This window comes from Amblyomma maculatum, chromosome 10, assembly GCF_055883805.1.
Source record: "Amblyomma maculatum isolate TAMU_Amacu chromosome 10, ASM5588380v1, whole genome shotgun sequence".
Classification (NCBI taxonomy): Eukaryota; Metazoa; Arthropoda; class Arachnida; order Ixodida; family Ixodidae; genus Amblyomma; species Amblyomma maculatum.
In genome coordinates this window covers 16,907,307-16,929,631 of record NC_139353.1, presented here as the reverse complement: position 1 = coordinate 16,929,631, position 22,325 = coordinate 16,907,307, and the positions used below count along the sequence as shown (strand labels likewise).

General features: G+C 42.5%; 2 protein-coding genes across 2 annotated transcripts; both read left to right on the top strand.

The window, feature by feature from the left end:
- The first annotated feature begins 1,241 nt into the window (after nucleotides 1-1,241).
- Nucleotides 1,242-9,922, top strand: LOC146175673 (sulfotransferase ssu-1-like). The gene is made up of 3 exons (XM_084582060.1): nucleotides 1,242-2,852; nucleotides 4,982-5,188; nucleotides 8,548-9,922. The coding sequence occupies exons 2-3, from the start codon at nucleotides 4,994-4,996 to the stop codon at nucleotides 9,289-9,291; spliced, it is 939 nt and encodes a 312-aa protein (XP_084438186.1). The 5' UTR covers nucleotides 1,242-2,852; nucleotides 4,982-4,993; the 3' UTR covers nucleotides 9,292-9,922.
- Nucleotides 9,923-14,548: 4,626 nt separating this feature from the next.
- Nucleotides 14,549-20,061, top strand: LOC146175672 (sulfotransferase ssu-1-like). The gene is made up of 3 exons (XM_084580839.1): nucleotides 14,549-14,612; nucleotides 15,323-15,529; nucleotides 19,248-20,061. The coding sequence occupies exons 2-3, from the start codon at nucleotides 15,335-15,337 to the stop codon at nucleotides 19,989-19,991; spliced, it is 939 nt and encodes a 312-aa protein (XP_084436965.1). The 5' UTR covers nucleotides 14,549-14,612; nucleotides 15,323-15,334; the 3' UTR covers nucleotides 19,992-20,061.
- Nucleotides 20,062-22,325: the final 2,264 nt, after the last annotated feature.

Here is a 22,325-nt window from a genome sequence, read left to right as displayed (position 1 = left end):
GTTCGACGGTAAATACATCATTTGTGAGGATACTCTGTGTTTCGTTAGGGCATTTGTTTTTTTCCTAAGTGGGCGACATTTTTATAAACACAGTTTAATTATCTGCTAAGAGTTGGTTGAGAAAGAGTAGCATATAGCATTTTATTAGAGTCCTGTCGCGGCGGCTCAGTAAATACGGCGTTCGACACCCAGAGGACGCGTGATCAAATCTCTGCAGCGCCACCTGCTTTTCGATATAGGCAAAAAGCAAGGCGTCCGCGTTCCGTGCTATGCCACCGCACCTTAAAGAACCTAACGTGCTCGAAATGGTTTGGTTTGGTTTTTGTAGTTTAACGTTCCAAAGCAACTCAGGCTATGAGAGACGCCGTAGGGGAGGACTCCGGAAATTTCGACCACCTGGGGTTCTTTAACGTGCACTGACATCGCACAGCACACGGACACCTTGCTTTTCGCCTCCATCGAAAAGCGGCCGCCGAGGCCGGGATTCGATCCCGCGTCCTTGGGAGCAGTAGTCGAGCGCCTTAACCACTGCGCCACCCCGGCGGGGTTAACGTGCTCGAAATGTCCGAGGCTCTCCACTATATACGGTGTCTCTCAGAGCCTGAATTACTTTGGGACGTTAAACCCAAAACCAAACCAAGGTATTTCTATGGGCCCGGTGTGGTTATGCAGTGATAAGATGCCCGGCTACTGTCCCGGACACCCGGGTTCGAACCGTTCGAACACGATCGTTGACGGCTGCGTTTCGATGGAGGCAAAACGGAGAGGCGTCAGCGTGCTGTACGATGCCATCCACAGGTTGTGCCCTCCACTACGACACCTCTTTCTCTCTTTCTTACTTGACTCCCACCCTCCTTCCTTTCATAACGACGCGGTATAGGTGTCCACAGAGCAGGCTTGACAGATACTGCGCTCTTCCTTTCCTTGATTCAATTAATATGTATTGACATTTCTACGGAAGACAAAAATGACCTGCATGACTGCTTCCGCTTCCCAAAGTTTAACACTCAGTTTGTTCAATGTGATCTCGTAATATATATGTGGCTGAATTCTTTGGACTCCAAGGTACATCCAGGCCTCAGGTATGGGCTGACTTCATTTGTGTACTTCCCACTTTTCCAACTGACTATGCAGTAAAGCAGCCCTATCTTAAGGCAGGTGCATTATTACTTCCATGACGGGAAATGCCAGCAGTGTTTTTCTGTGGCGGATGGCTTGAAAAAGCATTTGATAATAATTTACATATGGTAACGATGCGTAGAAGCTATTGCCTGCAAGTTTGGTTTTTATTCGAGCTGTAGCAACTGTAATGGAAACGCTGACCGTCTCTACTGCGTCAGTCCTTTGGATATCGGAGACGTCCAGGCCCTTTTATGTCTTGTTGGCACTGTGCCAACGTACTGTGCGAAAAACCAGGTTTCTCCTCTCTTTTCTAACGGCGCGAATGAGCTTTTCACAGTATAAGTGTGGCAGATACTTTCCTTTCCCGTAAATCAATTATTATTATTAAAGCGCCAGCCTTAAGTGGCTGTGTTTTAGAAGTTTCACCTGCAGAACTTGTCGGCGAGATTACGCGAAGTGAGCACAGATAGGTTTGGTTGGTTTGGTTTGTGCGGTTTAACGTCACAAAACAACTCGGGCTATGAGAGACGCCGTAGTGAAGAACTCCGGAAATTTCGACCACCTGGGGTTCTTTACGTGCACTGACATCGCACAGCACACGGGTGCCTTGCTTGTTGCCTCCATAAAAAAACGGCCGCCGAGGCCGGGATTCGACTCGCATTCTTGGGAACAGTGTCGGGCGCTGTAATAACTGCGCTGCCCCGGCGGGGTTGAGCAGAAATAGGAAAAGGGGAATCCTATATTGGATAAAGGATAGAAAACATGTCACCAGGTAAGAAATTTGGTGCATGTGGAATTATTAGGTCTTTAATTGAAGCCAATTAAGTCAATTAGGCGTCCAAATCGCCAAGCGGTGTAATGTCGACGTCCAAAGTGGTCACGTGGTACATCACTTGCGGCCACGTGACGGATGAAGACATCGGAATACTGACGTAGGTGCGCCGACGTCGGATGTGAGGTCAGTGCCCGGCATCATAATACCGGAAATTGATGTGTTTGGGCATGAAAGAGCCGAATAAAGCAGTGAATGTGATCAGAAAGTGTGTGATGGCTATATATGCGTTGTGCTGGTTTTCTTCAGCAAGACGCTGCCTTCGGCTAAATGCGCCACGAAAAGCAAAGTACTGTACACGCAAGCAAAACAAATCTGCCACTATCCGAAGACGTGGTTTTCCTTCTCTTAAGCATCATATCCACGATTAGACGGGATTGTCAGCTACGCATCGCCTTTGCTCTCAGTAGTGTCACTGACCGCCTACAATTCTCGACCGCTCCGAACGCAGTGCTGCGCAACTCATAAAAGAAATTACTGCCGCCGGCTACTTCTACCCTGTGAAAAGTAGTTGCGCACTCCACAAGCCACGCAGAACGTTCCCTTTGAAAGCCTAGATCCGAATGCGAAGTACTCTTGTTTGCAACATATCTTATGAATCTTGTGATAACATGCGCAAAGATAATGGCGCTGCAGCAAAGTATAGCTGCAGCAGGGCCACACTTCATTGGATAATCTTTCTGGCTTGCCGATAGCGCGTCGTGGAACTGGTTTTGAGGCCTTTGAACGCAACTATAGCGAGCACCTAAACGCTGGGAGTACGAAGCATCTGTCGCCCTCGTAAAAGTGTGGAGACTGAACTGGCGAACAAGACGAAGGGGCGAGATGAGCTGCGAGCATTCTTTTGGTGAACGACTACGCATCTGCTGTAATTTTCACAACTCCAGTCAAGAGCCAGGTATGTAGTGATTTATCTTGGTTCACTGTTCCAAGCGATTAGTTTTTGGATGCATCCTTTGGTTCTGGTTACCTTCTGGCTGGAGGGAGAATTTGGCCGCCAATAATTATTGCGCCACTAAGCAAGAGGGACATTTCTAGAGAATTTGTCGCCACACAATTACACCGCTGCAGGGAGTATGCAGCAGACGTTACTTCGTGTAGCATGCAGTTTTTGTCTGCCCCTTGTGCGCCTTAGTACGTGTTCTTAAAATTGGAAATGCTGTTGTTGTTATAGGTAATTCTGCACCTATAACTCAAGATTTTAAATGTCTTCATTGTCGCAGAAACGGCTGAAACATTGCCTGTAACAATTTTCGTCTGTTTGGGAATAAAAAAATTGCTGAAACTATGGGCAAGCAAAAAAGGGTGAAACGTGGCAGCGCATCACAACAGTTCTACTCGCAAATCAGGCGAGAAAAATTTTGGAGAAAAAAATAACACTGCGTATCCCAGGGAAGGAACAAGAGTTTACGTTAGGTAGAGAAGCACTGGAAGTAGTAGGTTGGTTGGTTTGGTTGGTTTGTGGGGTTTAACGTCCGAATATGTCTACTTAGGAGAGGTAGGAACCGCAGATCCGGACCATGAAACAGAAATAACAAGGAGAATAAGATTGGGATGAAGCGCATTTGGCAAGCACTCGCAGATTATGACTTTCAGGGACAAGGCTTTCAGGGCTCTTGCTCACTCAGAGATTGAGCCGGAGCCGTTGACGTCGCGTCGGTGGAGCCGGATCTGCAGCTTCTTGTGTTGCAGCGCTATAAGACTGCACGACAGCTGGCGGTGCAGAACGGCAAACACCAACCGAAAGCGAGCCATGATAACTCTATCAACGCGTTGTCACGTGGATCTGAAATGAAGCAATTCGGCGGAGAAATCTAGGTTTCGCCGGCATTGTAGGACCACGTTAGTTGGCTTGGAGTCAGCTGTTTGCAGGCCCATGATTGGAATCAGAGTAAAAAAATAGGGGTGCCTAAAACGCAGTGAATGTGGTAGTTTGTTCCTTGAAAACTACCGCATTTCCACCTTATACATTCTCCCATTTCTGAGTGCGTTCCACGGTTCGATCGGCCCTTGAGTAAGCAAAAGCAAATCACCTTGCTTTATAATTTGGAGGAGGGAGAGGTTCTTGCGGAGCACTCTTGTATCTTTGCTCTAAATTAAGACTACTGCTGGACCAGCTCGGCACCAAAATCGACGCCATATATATCCCTCCTTTGACCCGCTGCAATAAACGCAACCTAACAGGTGACTGCAGCCAGAGCGCTGTTCTTCGCTTCCCTATTGTTCACATCTGGTGTTTATTGCTTCTTTTTCAAATGCGACCTTTGTCTGTTAAAAAAATATTCTGTTCAGAATTGCGATGTGGGCCTAATCTAGCTGGCGTTTTTTCTCTCCTCTGTGCCTCTCATCTCATTGTAAAAAGTTTTTGTGCCACTTCCTCGGGCATTAAAAAGGCATTTTAATGGCCCTGCGAAGCCTGAGAAAATTTAGTGCCTCCATCCCTCTTATTAGCAGGCTTGGATTAGAAATTGCGCAGGAGTCGGGTCTGGAACACTGGCTAATTCGCCGGTCACAATAATAGATGTGTACACAGGCTTGCTTATAATGCAGTGTTGTATGGCAAGCGTGAGTACTCACAAATAGCCATACTTAGCAATGTTCATTATCACTTGAACCGTTTTTTCTTATCAGCTGTTATTTCCCCCTTATCGAAACCGGGAGCCACAATCATTTTCTCATGTGCCTATAAAATATACACACAAAATTTATGGTATTTAAATGGTTATTCGCTATCTCACCTGCCAACTACCTGCTATCAAAGGAAGGATGGTAATTTTTTTCCCCACTATGCCTACAACGCAGGATTTTCAGCAACGCGGTGCATATGGGGCAGACACTTCTAAGTGGTTTGGCCAAAACCTTGACGCCAACCTGCACTCGCTCCTTTCTTTTTAATGCTGTTGTACTAAGGCATCGGGTTTTGAAGAGGCTTGGGTAAACTCAATTGTTTACCTCGCCTTATTTTGTTTTCCAGTTTTTTTTTTTTATGTTTCAATACTATTAAACTGGTATCAGGTTTCTCTGCAGGAACCTTGGATCATGAGCTCTGACAACATCTACCGGAATATGGACGGGGTTTACGTTAGCTGTTTTTTCCAAGAGCGAATCATAAAGGAGGCTAAGGCTTATAGGCCAAAGCCTGGAGATGTGTTAATCGTGTCGTACCCGAAATGCGGCACTACGTGGATGCAGTACATTGTGTACGCCATTTACAACGACGGGGTTCCACCAAAGGTAAGGCTCACTTTCATAAAACATGGCAAGGCGTCTTTGATGACCAAGGCATGGGAAGTGTCATAAAACGTCATACAGAAATATAATTCTTTTTTCTCAGTTGCGCTATGATTTGTGAATCACCCTTCCGAACGTGACGGATATGTGAGAACTGCATGCAATAAATTTATAACCCTCAATATTTTCGTCAGGACTGCTTTATCCTTAGAGTCTTACCAAATAAAACCGAGAGGAACACGCTTAAATAAGCACTTAGGTCTCCCAATAACATTTCGACAACTGTAACAATGACTACGCCGCACGATGGAGTCGACTTATAATTGTATTATGAACGAGAAGGCTGGTGCACTCAAAATTGTAGATTTGGGCAATTCAACAGCGCCCAATATACAAGGATTAAGAGTGGTGGCTTAACTCAATTATAATAAACGAGAAACCGTAAGACAGCCTCGCAGTTTTAAAAATCTCGATCACAGTAAACGCTCTCTTTGAAGAGCATGTCCGGGCATCTGTGACACATGCCCGTGGAGGTAACATGGCGAAGAGACAGTTTGGATAAAACCACACACTTGTACTGAAATCTGCCACGCAACTTCGCACCTTGAAAGGCTACGCCAAAGCTGGTGCAGGTACGGAAAGCATTTGCGGTAACGTCATTCGTAGCGCAAGGATAGAGGCCAGTGACCTTCTATAAAGCTCTGACGTATTGGTAGCTGCGTGTATATACGTTAAGAGCTAAAGAATGGCTATCGGATAACGCGCGGCTTTTAGGGCCTATCGGAAGAACAACTCCGAGGCAAAAGAGCACAGAGACGATACTTATCACGCATGATTTGCTCGTCCAGAGTGCTTTGTTTTAGATCATACTATAGCGACAAAAATACACGCTTTTGAACTTTGCTACCCACACTATGCTGCCTTTCGTGACCGTGGCGGATGTGCTCTTCTCGCCGCCGAATCCCACTTGCACGAACCAGCCGCCGAACATGAGCATCAGTTACGTGCTTCCTAAGCTGCCCTCTCAACAGCACATCATCCAACGCATGCTGATAACGACTCTGGCCCTTTTTTAGAAGTAGAACGGTATATGTAACCAGTGTAAATCAGCATGGTGTACACTTTATGGTTTATTCCTATTGTAGGAATACGCTATCATCCCGGGGGCAAAACTGGAAGGAAAACAATAAAATATTTTGCATCAACCTGGTTAGGTGAGGGAGTTGTCTTTTATAGAGCCGCAAAAAGCTCTTTAAATGGAGCTGAGATTTTAGCCTTGGTTTCAGATATCTTTGTTGGCTCCTATGACAAGACGAACAATGATATCCGAACCTAATTTCGCCATCCCTGCACCGTTCGAGAAGCTCTCGTCAGGCGTCGGTTGGCACCGAAATATTACCTTTTATGCTATCGGTTCAGCAAAATTAAAAAAAAAACAAATAACGTTTTCTGAGACACAAGTACTTCTTCCGGTATCACTTTTTTCACCGGCTTCTATGTTATTGAACAAATATTGAGATGAGAAAGCAAGAAAGAGGAAACAACAGCGGGAACTAGGGCGTAACTTAAACCGGGGTTTAGCCATTTGTTACACGTATATTTGGGTAGATTTTCGATTCCCACTTAGAATTTTAAATTCTTATTAAGATGACTCTGAGCTGATGTCTGCATCAAGACTATGGTTGGATGCGTAGAAGCTTCGCTGTATGATGTGTCCTCTTTTGATAGCTGCATTGATTTTAATGCTGCTTAACAGTGGTTGCCTTTTTTTGAATAGCTGCCATGTATATTACTCACGCTGTTTCTGCGAAAAATAGCTTCACTTTTCAAAAAGCGCCCGGAAACGACAGTTCTGCTATTGCGGAAAGCGACATATCATGGACCTAGCAAGGGAAAGGCAGTGCTGAGGCTGTGTAAGAACGGGAACAAACGAACATAATGAATAAACAACCCCGTGAACTTAATATTTCGTTTATTTTCTGCCATCATCCTTCTCCTTAATTGTCTATTGTGAGCAGCAAGAATACGCCCAGACAGGAACACCACGACAGTATACCACGGCTCGTTCGGCACGTGTAGCTACCTAAAATCTAATGAAGCATGCAGCACAATATGTCAATTGTTTTTCAGTGGTGCATGAATCAATTAATTTCCCTTTTTTCTGAGCAAATTGATTTCTGCGCTGCGTAGGACGCTAGGTGAGAGGAAATTTCTTGCTTGCTGCAAAGGTGATATCTGCCCCAGATAGAAGCGTCAGGTTATATTCCACTCTACATACTCGTTGAAGATGCATTACGACTGGTTCCAGCTCGGTATTGTAATATTCTGCATCTCAGCTCTAAGCATCCATTATACTATTCATGAAATTCTTTAAGAGTGGGCGATGCAGACATGTGAGAAGCCTTAAGCTGTAAACATGAATTTCGACGAAGCCCATTCATGTTTTAAGATTGCTCATTGACGTGAAATCTTAAAGACAAACAGAAATGCTTGCTGTTGCCATTGCCTTTTATAGGTTTATGTGACCGGTTGGCTCCTTTTTATTAATAACAAGGCTCTCATTTCTTTACCGCTATTTGAATAAGTACAGCTCAGTATTTCTAGAATTTTCGTTTTCTTACCAATTTCTATAAGGAATTTAAAAGCAATATGGGCAGAATAGTGAATTATTACGTTATAAAATTTTTTTTTTCATACCGTAGTACTTTTATCATAGGCTACCTGTTACAATGCGTTCAATATGAAAATTCCTACTGTTCATTGTTATAACGCATGTTTATAGCAAGTGGTATCATACTGTTCAATAAGTGGTGTTTTTCTCGCTATTCCAAGAGGTTTATTATTTGATACTAATCAATACATATTCACGAGACAAGAGTTTTGTTTTTGTTTTGAGCCTCAAAGCTTTATTGTTTTCCCCAATGAGTCTTAACTCAATAACAATAGGTTATCGAGATTTTTTGACAATTCATTATATACGGAATGTGTAAAACACAGCAGTTCTTCCTGAAAATCAGCTGGATAAAAAATTTTTAACGGGCACAAAGGAATGCATTTTTGAGATATCAAGAGTCAAAATATTGAATTTACATTTGAAACATATTCACTATCAAAGAGCTTCTGCCCATTGACGGGATATGAAAACTGCAGTTTACTTAAAACATGTATAATTGCAGTAGTAATGTGCCCACTGAATTTTAATTTGTTATAATACGTGTTCAAGATGGAAAGCAATTATGAGCGCTTTTTGTCTTTTGAAAGCTGTTTGTCTAAACACACTGCATTCTTATTGGCTGTGCTTTTGTGTTGTTTCCTTTTTATTGTGTATATTGCCAATTTACTTACATTTCAATGTTCTTTAGGATATAGATGACTTCATGCGAAGATCTCCCTTCCTAGAAATGACGGGACCTGAAGGCGTGCAGAATATGCCATGTCTCGGAGCTATCAAGAGCCATCTTCCATTCAAGTACCAGCCATACTCTCCAGATGCCAAGTACATCTACGTCCCTCGGAACCCCTATGACTGCTGCGTATCCTTTTACCACCACACGAAAAGCTTTCCCCATTACCGCTTCGAAAATGAGCCTTTCGACAAGTCCTTGGATATGTTTTTGGAAGGAAGAGTCGATTTTGGCGACTACTTTGACCACCAGCTTTCTTTGTATGAACATATCAACGATGCGAACGTGCTCACCATAACATACGAAGACCTGAAGAAGAACCCCCGTGCGGGCGTGCTGAAGATCGCCGACTTTCTCGGAGAAAGCCATGGCAGGAAACTACGGGAGAAACCTGAACTTTTGGTCAAGATCCTGGATATGACCAGCGTGAGCGCCATGAAAGGTTTCAATGAAGAATTCAAGAAATGGACCCAGAAAGCGGCCGAGTTAGCGGCAAAAAATGCGAAGCACCAAGCGATAGCTGCCGAAATACCGAAGACCTTGAGGAAACCGATGACGGGAGACTTCGTGAGGAAAGGCATCGTGGGCGACTGGAACAACCACTTCGCAACTGAACAGATCAGGCGTATGAAGGAAAAAATAGAGTCGAAAACAAAGGGAACCACATTTATGAGTCTATGGAAGGACATTGAACTGCCATAAGAAATCTGTTCGAGAGCAACGTCACATATTTTTCTTAGATTTTGTTAATGCGTTTCTTTATCACTCTCGTTTGTTCAAATTGTGGCGTGCAATTATCACAATCCCTGCAGTGAATGCCAAGGTGCCCTTTCACTGCTTCGTGCACATTGTAATGATGTTCTTTGAGGCGTTCATTGAGGCAACGTCCCGTCTGCCCGATATATTGTTTACCGCAAGAAAGCGGAATAGTATAAACAACACTTTCCTGACAGGGCACAAATTGTTTTTTGTGTCTAACTGAGCAACGTTGTGCAACGAACGCGGTGTTGTAAACCTTCTTGCAAATCAGGGATTGTGATAATTGCACGCCACAATTTGAACAAACGAGAGGGATAAAGAAACACCGCAATCAGCTAACCCGTGAAATTCTGGAAGCCGTTGAAATCGCGAAGATAGAGGATGATTGTGTTAGTAGTGCTTCGGTGGCTCTAACAGCGAAGGAAATGAGGTTTCTGAATGCAAAGCAATGACGCCGCTGTTGTCATCCGCAGCTGGAGATATTACGTATCTTTGGTTATCAGTGTCTTCACGTTTTCTTTTGTTGTTTGTCCCATGTATATATTTTCGCGGGACAAGCAATAAAGCGAGTTGAAAGTCAGCGCTCGTTTGTGTACTTCGTTCGTCCTCGTCTTTTTTGAGCTGTTTACCCTCAATGGATTACTAACTTGCCCAAGCGTCTGTTTTAGTAATTTGACAAGGCTTCGCGATTAGAAAAAAAAAAAACAGCAAGCATTCATTAGATCATCAAAGCGAAAGGTTGCTATAAGTTTGTTGCTGGCTTATTAATTTATTCATTTAGTAAAAATACTGCAGAACTTTGGCATGCTCTAAGCAGGAGTGAGCACAAACAAACTATACAGTAAAAGTTACACCACGAAATAAGCATCAACTGCATCAGGTCATGCCATGAACCGAAGCAAATGAAATTGTACACAGGAGTACAAAGACACTATCGTACGCGTTTTCTTATTTGCAATAAATTTGTCAACACGGAAACTATCGACAGTATGTTTCGGTAATTTATGCCACTCGCTTATTGTTCTAGGAAACATTGAACTTTTAAACATGTTATCCAGAGCGGCATACTCATGAACAAATTTACCATTACCAAAACGATTGCTTGTGCGAGCTGTCAGCGGTAATGAAATTATGATTGCTGATTAGGATTTGGTTATTGTGCATGAGATATAGGTACCTACTTTACTCGACATTCACTACGTCTGGCTTTAAATGTGCGAAGGCCGAGATACCTGATCAATTCTGTCCGGCTGTCAGTTCTTCTATATTTGTGACAAATGAATCTAGCCGTTGTCCTTTGGACTTTTTCTAACCTGGCTATGTTTTTGTCAGTCTTTGCCAGCCTTTGCAAGGCAAAATGATTCTTTACAATTTTTTTTGACACTTTGAAATTGCTCATTACACATATAACGCTTTGTTTCCTTATGCAGGAGTTTGTATCGTAAGGAAAAATTTCCGGGTATAGTGTTCGCGAATGCAATAAGTTGCTCACATGCATTCTGAACAAGACGAGATAAGTATTCGCTGTTTCATAAGAGACGTGATGCAGGATGTCGGTGAAAATTGGGTTGCTGATGTTGGTCCGACTTTCCGGTTGTCGGCGGGGGTTTTGGGGGTGTTGCCGAATTTCGGGGTGCAGGGGACAGAAATGCATATCACCATCTTTGCGTGGTGACACGGTCGCGCCAACCATCAAGGTTAATAGGAGAGCAGAGGTGAACATTAGGGCGAGAGCCAGCACGCGCAAAGGTAAGCGTGTTCGCGACGTGTAGAGTGGCACAGCCAGGGAGCCCGCGTCCTGAAAGATTTCAAAACTTGGTTGGCGGGCAATACGAAAGTTCGAACCAAAATGGTGTAAAATGTCATCAGCCTCATGTTTTCAAGTCTGACTACGAGGTAATTCCTACAGACATATGAAATCAAGCCGATGTGCACATTTTTATTTATCAAGCGTGTTACTTAACGGCGTTTGCAGACAGCATACCTTGGTGCTTGTACTGTTTGTGCATTTTCCCGTGAAGCTTTAAAATACCTTTGGGAGACGCTGAAGCTTAGATCGACTGTAGCGCGATAGCGTCGAAGAGTGCCCATGCCGGGTTGGGGATCCTTGGCGGATCATTGACAGAACCAATCTACACTTGCCAGAAGAACCTCACATTAACTTTTTCTCTTTAAATTTCTTTACTTTTCGTTCGTCTATAGGTTCTTTTTTCTTTTTTCATTTTTGCCACATGCGTAAAGAACTGTTTCACAAGACTTTCCTTTGTCCAAGTGGAACGAACGTGCTCCATGGCTTATTGGCACCGGGCCTGACTAAGGATCCAAGGGTCGCGGGTTCCATTTCTTCTCTTTATTACATAAATTTCTTTAAATCCCAGTCCATCTGCTTCACAGTATTTTGCGTTTTATGGGCTTGAGACACATTACTAATTATACTGTGCTAGTTTTCTTTTATTCTGATCGGTAGAGCTCCGGGAATGACTTCACTCTTGTCGGCCATTTTTATTCGCTTCGACGTCGACACGCATTTTCTCCCGAAAGGCATATTTAATGCTGTTATTGTCTGTGCATTCGAGCATAGCTAGAAGGCTCGAGTTGCCTGCAAAAATAAAATCCCAAATTCGAAATGTCTTCGCGCTGTGGCCGTCAGTGTCGTTAGTGGTTTACGAGTCGACTTCCTAAAAAGGGTATCATGGTCTCGAGTGCAAATTCTGAAGCTGAACAGTGCGGTGCTGTGAACACTACCCCTGCGTTATTCACGTGATATGGATTGAGACCACATGCCTTTATAAATTGAAGCGTTTCTGTGATTTTTGTTACATTGTTTAAGACAGAATTTTGAGTGGCCCTTAAAACTGCAGCTCGATTTTTTTGGTAGAGGAAAAAGACACCGATGCTGGTTGCGTTACCTTGTCATGTATTATCGAGGACATTTTCCACAAGCGCAAGCTCGATATCAAGCCTATGGCGCAACTATTCGAGTGGCTCCAGAGCAGGCTTATTGGAGCGAAGTTAGGATTAGCGTGCTATAAAGTACCACAGGTAAATCAGTGATTGCTGAACATCACGACACCTATGCGCGCAAGATCTCTCTTCGCGTATCATGGAGACTTTTGCTTTTAGCAGCACCATGTGTATACATTTCTGGCTTCCTTGCAGAACCATGCAAAATGGCAAACCATTTGTTTTTTTAATTATCTGCTATAGTTCTATAAGCTTCGAGATAGAGATTTATTTATCATCCTGTCGAAACCAGAGCGACGACACGACATAAATATTGGTTCTTCTTTGCAACTTAAAATAGTTTGCACTTTCCCATCTCTGGAAAGAGCAAAGTTTAGATAATTCATGCAACATCCTCTCTGTTTCTACGCTCACCGGCATGGACTCTTGCATGCAACGCACGCTACCCTGGTATTTTTTGCCTGATTCGTTGCGGCACTCTTCAAAGCGCAGTCGCACGCACGTGTGGCCTCGCGTGGCAGGCCCCGCTCCACTGGCAACTAACTACGCTGGGGCTCAATTACCTGCGCCTAAATTTCCTCACCGGTTCTAGAACAGCTGTGCTCACCTACGCATTGTGTTCAGGGAGACAGCTGCCATTTGTCGCCTACTGCCTGTCGGGATATCGGGAAATAAAAAGAGCATAAATGATAAACTGCGTGAATACTACACACTACAGTTGTGAAAAATAGTGTTCTTGTGTTTGTTTGCGCAATATCGCATCCAGAGACTGTACATGGGCTGCGAAACGCCATGGCAGACTTAATGGGATCTACGAACACCTTTACGCGCTTCTACGCGTTGTGGTAGTCGTGCTGAAGATGAGGGCACACTTCAACGTGCGTGAGTGGAGCGCGAGACAAAGGATACTGCGGCTGCTGAAGCGAAGACCAGCAGTTCACTGCACCGTTCTCGATAGAGTAAGACGAGGCAATATATTTTATGGATACCAGACATAGCCTTCGGTCTGATTCTTGAACGCTGCTGTCTTATAAAACCCTTTTTTTACACCACCTCTCCGCATCAGGGGTTAATTTTCCTTCCTCATTCTGGAATCCCGATTTCGTTTGCAGGTGTCGAGGTATTGTGCTGCGTTTCTTTCGTGTTGCTCAGCACATCTAAATTTGCATTTAACAGTTCACAAAATTACTTTAGACTCTTACAATTGAGAAACAATACTCCTTAATGTCGATAACAGAGAGTCATGAGTTGTATCGGCTGGCACCTGTTCGGGCTTTTCCAGCAACTTTGTCGATTATTAATAAAACAGAACCACGCGCAGTGTAACGGGACACAGACAAGATGTGTCTGTGTCTGCTTGTGCGTCTCCCGTTTCCCTGCATGCTGTTTTGTTAAGAAACATGTACCAACTGGACCGGCTACTTTGTGTGAAACTTTTTCGATCTGGCCTCTTATCGAGAAGATAAAAAGTAAATCTCCTAAGCTTTTATACCATCAGTGCTTGCAAATCCTCTGACTGCGTTACTCTCAAAAAGCACGGAAAGCTGATGATGTTTTATCTGTTGTTGTGGCCGCAGTCGCAGTGACTAATTCATTAATGATAAAAATTTACGTTGGTAGAAGTACCCGCAGAACGTATCACTAAAAAGTGACAGCAAGTTAGTAAGCATTTAGAATAGGCGGCAGATGAATGTATTTGATAGCCCATATTGTAGGGCAAAGGTGACAAAAAATGATATAAACTGAGAAAAATCTGGCTTAAAGATTTCGAAGAAGAATTAAGGCAATTATGTCACAAAAATATGTACGTAAATTAAAGAATGGTGGTGTATTTCTAAAATAATTCTAATTTCATCGAACATTTTCAAAATAGTGTATATTGTTCAGTGTTGTATGATTTCGTAGCCACGAATGAAATGTGGTTGGTAAAAGAGTGCAGGTAGATGTAAAGTTTAAGCGACGGGAAAGCGGCTGGTAAAACAAGCGGTGTACTGTCGACGCCGTGGTGGAGCGCACAGCTGCCAACTAACAAGACTAAGCAAACATTTGACAGCGTGTGCATCTGCCATGGAAAACGCGTAAATACTAGTGAGTATAGGCAGAATATGTACGGTGGGGGGCCACGCAATTTGCGCGGATGACCTAAGGCGGAAAACATTCACGCAGAAAAAAGGCTGGTGCAGCTGCCGTGCAGCAACCGTGCACTTTTCAGAGCAGCTTACATGTTCAGAAGAGCAGAAGAGCGTTCCTGGTAAAATCACTACAATCGCTTGAAAGAAGAACCTCTGAGTGAAGAGCAGGTGAGCCGAAACTACGTGTGTTCCATACCTATTCGCGTCTTGAGGTTGTGCCATTGCATGATTATTCAATACCTGCCACCAGTTTTCACCCTGAGCGATGTCTTATCGCCAAGAGTTTGCACTACTTTCCACAGCTTAATGCCCTGTTTGGTTTGCAAAACACAGCGTACATTGTAGAACGTACCCAGATATAGTTCATGTCTTCCAAAGTTATATTCCACGTTTACAATTTCTTTCATAGAAACATTAATATTCAAGAAAGTTCCGTGAAACTACGAAGTTACAGTATTAAGATTACGCCTAGGCACTTCCTGGTACCTGCAAGAGAATATGTCAGTTTGTCGCCGGCTATTGTACTATTTTCATTCGGCGGTAATCTATATACCCTAAAATTTACAATTTCACCTCATAAAATTTGCTGGTCTTGAATAGGAAGAAATCAGGCACCTCAGCTCACTTTGCTTCGCGTAATCAATGAACATACTTTATTCATGCTGTAATGTTTCAGCAGCTAAATGGAAACTCTTTGCACTTTAAATGCTCACCGAGATCTGACTGTGAAGCTGCAGCGCATGCTGAGGGAAGCTTATATTTGCCTAACTTAGTGCGTATTGGTAAATGTAAATTAGTTTATTTTTCTTGTACGTTTTCGCAATGTTATTCTCTAGACAAGGCACGTGTTTAAAAAAAAAAAATTCTTTTCTCGACAGGAAGCTTTCACCATGAGCTCAAAAGACGTTTATCGGGACGTGTGTGGTCTTTACCTAAGCTCCGTATTCCGGGAGCCCGTTATAAAGAAGGCGCTTCAGTACAAACCAAAGCCCGGAGACGTATTCATCGTTTCTTACCCCAAGTGTGGCACTACATGGATGCAGAGTATCGTGTATGCCATTTACAACGACGGAATCTTACCAAAGGTTTGGCTCACCGGCTTACTTGAACACACTGCAGTTTTCACGCAACAGCTTTAAACGTCCTCTGTCAGAAAAGACAATGCATTGTCGTCGTTAGCATAGTTGGCCTGGCTAAAAACGCTGCTATGCAAAAACAAAAATTAAGAACAGGCCAAAACTATCTTAATTGGCGCCAAGCATTTTGAAGCGTTCCTGTTACCGCAGGAAAGCCTTTGTGTTGAAAATGAGACAAATTGTTTTCTTGTTGGGGTGGTAACTGAACACAGGACCTTTGGCTTCCGGTAACGCTACCCACAAACCACTAAGGCTCAGTGGTTCATCTTGAAAAAAGTTGAGGTTGAATATATTTAATGCGTGTGATGCAATTGAGACCCGAAGCACAATTGTGTTTTATGGTTTTACTAAGGCGACATTTAGGCTTCTCTCAGGTTTTTTATAAATATTTATTTACGGCAATGTTGTTGCGTACTAGAATAACATAGCCAGATATCTGGCTCATATAGCCATGCTTGGGCACAAATCAATAATGTTCTTCAATTTTACTAAATCCAACGCTATCTGTATGCTAGATATATATATCGAATTCGCTTTCTCTGGAAGTAAAGAGAATTCTTTTAGGCGAGCGTACATAATTTTTTTCATGAAACTGAATCACAAACTGTAGTACACAGAGGAACTCAATGCAGAAAAAAAATAATGTCTGGGGTGTCAATGAAGATACGCAACCCACCAGAGACATACAAACTTAATTAAAGCAATAGAAAATCAAGATATATCTGTCGCAGTACAGAAAAGGCATATTATAAAAACAGTTTTCATCTATCAATAGTTCAATCACATTAAGAGAAGTTTTGGAGCAGTTTCTCAAATTGGATGGTACTTACTCCCATTCACAGTTCCTCTGAAAACACCACCAGAAATGCAAAATAGTTTGAAGGAGCAGGTTGATATACTCGCTGAATATTTCTGCAGAGTTTGTAGCTGTACTCATAACACAAAAACATTCTCAATATATAAAACACAGCTGAAAAATATACTTCCAACTAGTGGTAGCACAATGAACATTTCGACAGTTTAATTACAAGGCAGCAAATTCATACAGCAGAGTATACTGGCAAAAGAACGCATCAGACTATGACTAAATACATTACGAATTGCTGCCGCACATCTCTGAACTATCTATAGAAGCGCTTCTAAAGGTTTTCAACCAAATGGGGGCATTAGGCGCAATATCCCAAGCATGGAAATTCTTGAAACCTGGAAAGCCTCCAACTTCGCACAGTCATTATAGGGCAATAACATTAGCTAACTGTTAAAATAAATGATTTGATAGCGTTCTTAATATTTGATAAATGTTCATCCTTGATTCCGGAAGCTTCTTGACATTCATCAATGCAGCTTTAAAAAAACATGCCATGTACAACTCGCCATCTTGTTCCTCTAGAACACACGGTCAAAGAAGCGTTATTACACAGGCAGCACCTCAAAAAGGCTCTATGAAACAACTTAGAGGCTCAGAATCTGGCATTACCTTGCCGACTTGGGAATCCATGGAAAGATGCTCTAAGTTTTGAGTTACTTCGTCTATAAGCGCCAATATCATGCCCGTTAGGTACAATCATATCTAAATATTTAGTCATGAGTATGAGGTACCACAGGGATATGCTTAAAGTAGTACACTTTGTGTCGTGAAAATGGATTCCATAAGTTAAATAATCACAAGGTTCGTTATGTATTCAGTTTAGGCTGGTGACCTGCAAATAACTTTCATATCTTCCAGCATATTATCGTGTGAGCGGCAAATGCAATAAAATTGAATAAGTTATTTATTTGTACAGACAAGAATTGATTCAAATTATTACATCTCTTATTTCGCTCAAGACGGGCGCAGAGATTGATCTAACCTTCTATCTAAATGAGGCCTAACTGCAGTAAAACAAGAACACTAATTTCTAGGTGCGACTTTTGATGAAATGGTCACATTATTGCAACACCTAAACCATCTAAAAAAATCATGTCAAGCACTTAATGTCCTAAAAGCACTCTTATGAAAACTATGGGGCTCTAATAGGACTTGCCATTTGCATATTTATCGCTGTATCTCGCGCTCCTGTATAGATTATGGGTTCAAAGTATATGGTTTCGCTAGGTAATTACATTAAAATAAAACCTGGACCTAGTATATAACGTAGGCCTTCGACTGTCAGCCATTGCATACAGAACATCCCCAATAAGTAGTATTTATGTTTAAACACATGAACCATCCCTCGCAGACAGAAGAATCATGCTGAGATGTTCATATGTACTGAAGATACGGTCCCTCGTAAAACAACTCCGTTACACTGTCGTGACACCACCACCCTCCAGAACACCATTGAACAGTCCTCAAGGTGTCAGACCAATACGCCTTTGCTTTGAAGAAATGTGCAGAAAATTAGACACACTGGAGCCTCTTCTCAATGTTGAACAGGCACAGAACCCGCTACAACCATGGCACAGCTTTTCCCGATGCGTACGACATCATGCTAACGCGCGCTTTCATAAAAAGCAAACTTCACGTGAGCACATATTACAAGCTTTTTTGCGCAATTAGATGAAGCATACAAGACATATACATCATTTTATACAGACGTTTCGAAAGCAGCAAAATATGTTGCAAGTGCAATAACTGAGGGCAAGTGGCCGAAAACAGAGCGACTACTTGAATGCTCTTCAACTTTCACTGCTGAATGTTATGCCGTATCAGTAGCTGTAAAAAAAAAATAAACGAACACACTTAAAACAGCATTATTTACTCTAACCCTCTAAGCTTAATTGCAGCACTGCACCGCCAAAATGCAACAGAACCCTTAATTGGGGATGTCAGTCGCAATACCATAAAAGCAAATAAAAATGACAGGCTATAAAATTCTGAGTCTCTAGCCATCTCAAAATCAGTGGAATCAGAAAGCGGACTGTGCTGCGTGCGCTCATAATACTGCAAGAAAACAAGTCAACATGCCAGGTAAACACGGTATGAAATTCATATAGAGTAAAATTAGAGCTAAATGGCAGGCCTCATTATGTGATAAAGCAAACGAAAAACTACCCTGGTCCACCCTATCATTTAAGGATGAAAGTACACACGCACACGCACACACACACACACACACACACACACACACACACACACACACACACACACACACACACACACACACACACACACACACACACACACACACACACACACACACACACACACACACACACACACACACACACACACACACGCACACACACACACACACACACACACACACACACACACACACACACACACACACACACACACACACACACACACACACACACACACACACACACACACACACACACACACACACACACACACACACACACACACACACACACACACACACACACACACACACACACACACACACACACACACACACACACACACACAACTTCGTACTTATCGGGCAGAAAAAACCTACATGTGAGGCGTGCGGTGAACCGATGACAATGAGCCACATCAGCCACATTAAAGTTTGGATATTTTACCGGTCGAAATATAGGTGCTATGTCAATCAGCGGATATCTGTTACTTTTTCAACAAATCTTTGAATTAGGACAGATACCTCTTCAAATGTTTGCGTTTTCAGCTATACTATTCAATTAAACGTTTCAGCTATAATATTACCTTCAAATTTTTCAGGATATAGGGGACTTCTTGCAAAGGGCTCCCTTCTTAGAAATGCTTGGTGCAGAAGCCGTGGAGAACATGCCCCGCCCTGGAGCAATAAAGACCCATCTTCCATTCAAGCATCAGCCTTACTCTCCGGAAGCCAAGTATATCTACGTCACTCGAAACCCGTATGATTGCTGCGTGTCTTTCTATCACCACACAAAGAACTTTCCAGCCTACTGCTTTCAACATGAGCCTTTCGATAAGTTCTTTGATATGTTCATTGAAGGAAAAGTTGACTGCGGCGATTACTTCGATCACCAGCTGTCGTGGTACGAGCACATTGACGACGACAATGTTCTGATCATATCCTACGAAGAATTGAAGATGCACCCTCGTGCAGGGGTTCTGAAGGTCGCCGATTTTATCGGAAAAAATTATGGCAGGAAACTGCTAGAGCAAACGGAGGTGTTAGACAGGGTCTTGGACACAATCAGTGTAAACACCATGAAGGGGCTCAATCAGGAATTCAAGAGATGGACGGAGAAAGCGGTGGAGATTGCTTCAAAATCGGAGGATTACAACGATACCCCAAAGGAAACACTGGAGGTTTTGAAGAAACCCATGACAGGAGATTTCGTGAGGAAAGGCATCGTGGGTGACTGGAAAAACTACTTCAATTCGGAACAGGTTAAGCGCATGAAGCAAAGAATAGAGCTGAAAACCAAGGGCAGCACACTAATGAGTCTCTGGAAGGATGTCGAGCTGCCGTAATAATTCGTGTGAACACCTCCAAATAAGGAATAGAATGCGGGCTTTCTGGCCGTGCATCACTGAAATATAACTGGAAAATAAAATACTTAAAATAAATTGATAAAATGCTTGTGCTCGTATTTGCGATTGGCTGTTTGTCGTTGACAAAAGTGCATTTAAAACACTTAGCGACTTTCGGTTCCCTTTTTCCTTTTTCAGGAAATAAGTTGTTCACTAAAATGTGCCTTCAACACTTAAACTGCAAATCCATGAGTACCTAAAGAATGCAGTGAACCTCAATATCCGCAACGTAAATGCCTGGAGAGAAATGGCTCTTCGATTACAGGTAGAATTTAGTGGTTATATTTCTAGTGTTATGCTTTAAAATACCTAGTATTGAAAAGTTGCACAAAGCGAAATGTTCTACACATAAGGGCTTCAGACAAAAGGGCAACAGCAAACTTCCGAGGTTAAGTCTGAGTCTGGATAGTATGCAGCCTGAGGGAGTGAAACACTTGGCTGTCTTCCTGCGTAAGAGACGAATACAGAACAATGGGCGGACACACTGGTGCTCAAAGTAGCGCTATAAGCTGGGATCATTGCACCGTCGTTTGATAAAAAATAAGCTCCGTATATATAAAGTAACTGATAATAGTTTTCCTCCACAAGATAACACCAGAGATTTACACAAAGCAAAACGTTTTGGCCTTCTTGCTGCATCAAAAGGGGGCTTTCAAAGCGTTTTTTTTTTAATATTAGATTCCAATGTTCGCTCGTAGCATATATAAGAGAATGGGTTTCAATACAAATGGCGTGGAATTACTCATGTCTTAGAATTTCTTCACTGTGAAAGCAAGGTAAGCATTAACAATGTACAGATTTTCTCAGCAACGCAGTGTCCGAATCGAGTGATAAAAGGCCAGAATTTGAATGTAAAGAACTCATTCCAACGATATGAAATACTTTTTAAAGAAAAGTCGAGAAAACATGTGCTCTATTTACAAGAGCAAAAAATACTCTGATACGCAGAAGTGTGACAAGACCGGTCACTGGAAATCGCATAAAACTAACAGCAATCAAGTCTGACAAACCACGAAAGTAAAGTACAATAAGGTTCAACATTCATTTTCCAGTGCACCTACATCGCGCCAAAAAAGGCATCAAAGAGGCGGAGAAATTGCAAAACATGACGTGTAAAGAAAAAAAAAAAAGCCGCAATCGGTTAATCGGTCACCAAGAATAGCAAACTGTCCAGATTAACGTGGAACAGTTACGTGAGGAGACGGTGGCCAGATAAGCGGCCGCAGCACAACGCAGACGACTTGCCAGCAGCGTACTAAGCTGGAAGAAGAGAAAAGCCGAATAAAATGTTTACACTTAGGTCTATAGGCGCTTATAAATGTTCTGTTTATAAATGATACCGAGCACCATACAGGGCAGAGAGCAGATAATGTCAAAGAAAGTGTTCTGGAAAGCGCTCATATCAACCGACACGGATTAAGCAAGCAATATGGGATTGCGTGTAGCTAGTGGAACGGCTAAAGTGATGCTTTGGTCAAGCCGGTATATAAGAGACACATACAAATTACATTTCATTGTGTATAGTCTGAACGGCTTTATAGTTTCTCTAGCTTTTTCATTTTCGCTCGTGTCTAAAAAAAAAAAAAAAAAAAAAAAACTGCAGGATGAAAGTATTACCACATTTCGTTTATACGAGTTCCGCGAAGTTCCATGCTGAAAAAGACTGATGGCATTCAAAGAAGAATCTCAGTAGGCTGCGAACTCGACAGTTCTTCTAAAATTATCATTAGGAATAAATTTAGCCCCTCGTATAATGTTCTCTGATTGGCCTGCAAGTGTATTTAACCCAGATGTTTCTAGATTGATGTTTACGCCAGGCATTTCTACAAACCAATCGGAAAGATGCGCAAAAGGGCTCCAAATAATTGCAGGGTTAAAAAGCTGGTTCTGTTAATCCAAATTTATGTGCGGAGCAAAAACCACTTATTTAAAATACCTGTGGCACCCCTTTTAGTGATCAAACTCTCGTCGGGATACTAAGATTGTGTTCTGAAGCCCGCGTTATCCTAGAAAGAAGAATGTTTGAACCTGTGATGCCTACAATCATTACATACTACATATAAAACCTAGCTTTTTTTTTCATGAAACGAGGCTTCAGTGCCTGAGTCTGAGGACACGCTGGAGAGGAATTGGTTACCACCTTTTCGCACTACATGTCCTGAAGATGTCCGCTTCTTGTTCTTGATTTCGGTTTGAATGCGATTAACTAGAGTTTGTTCCATCATCCACTTTGCACGTTTCCTATCTCTTATACCTAAAGTTTTCCTTTCCATA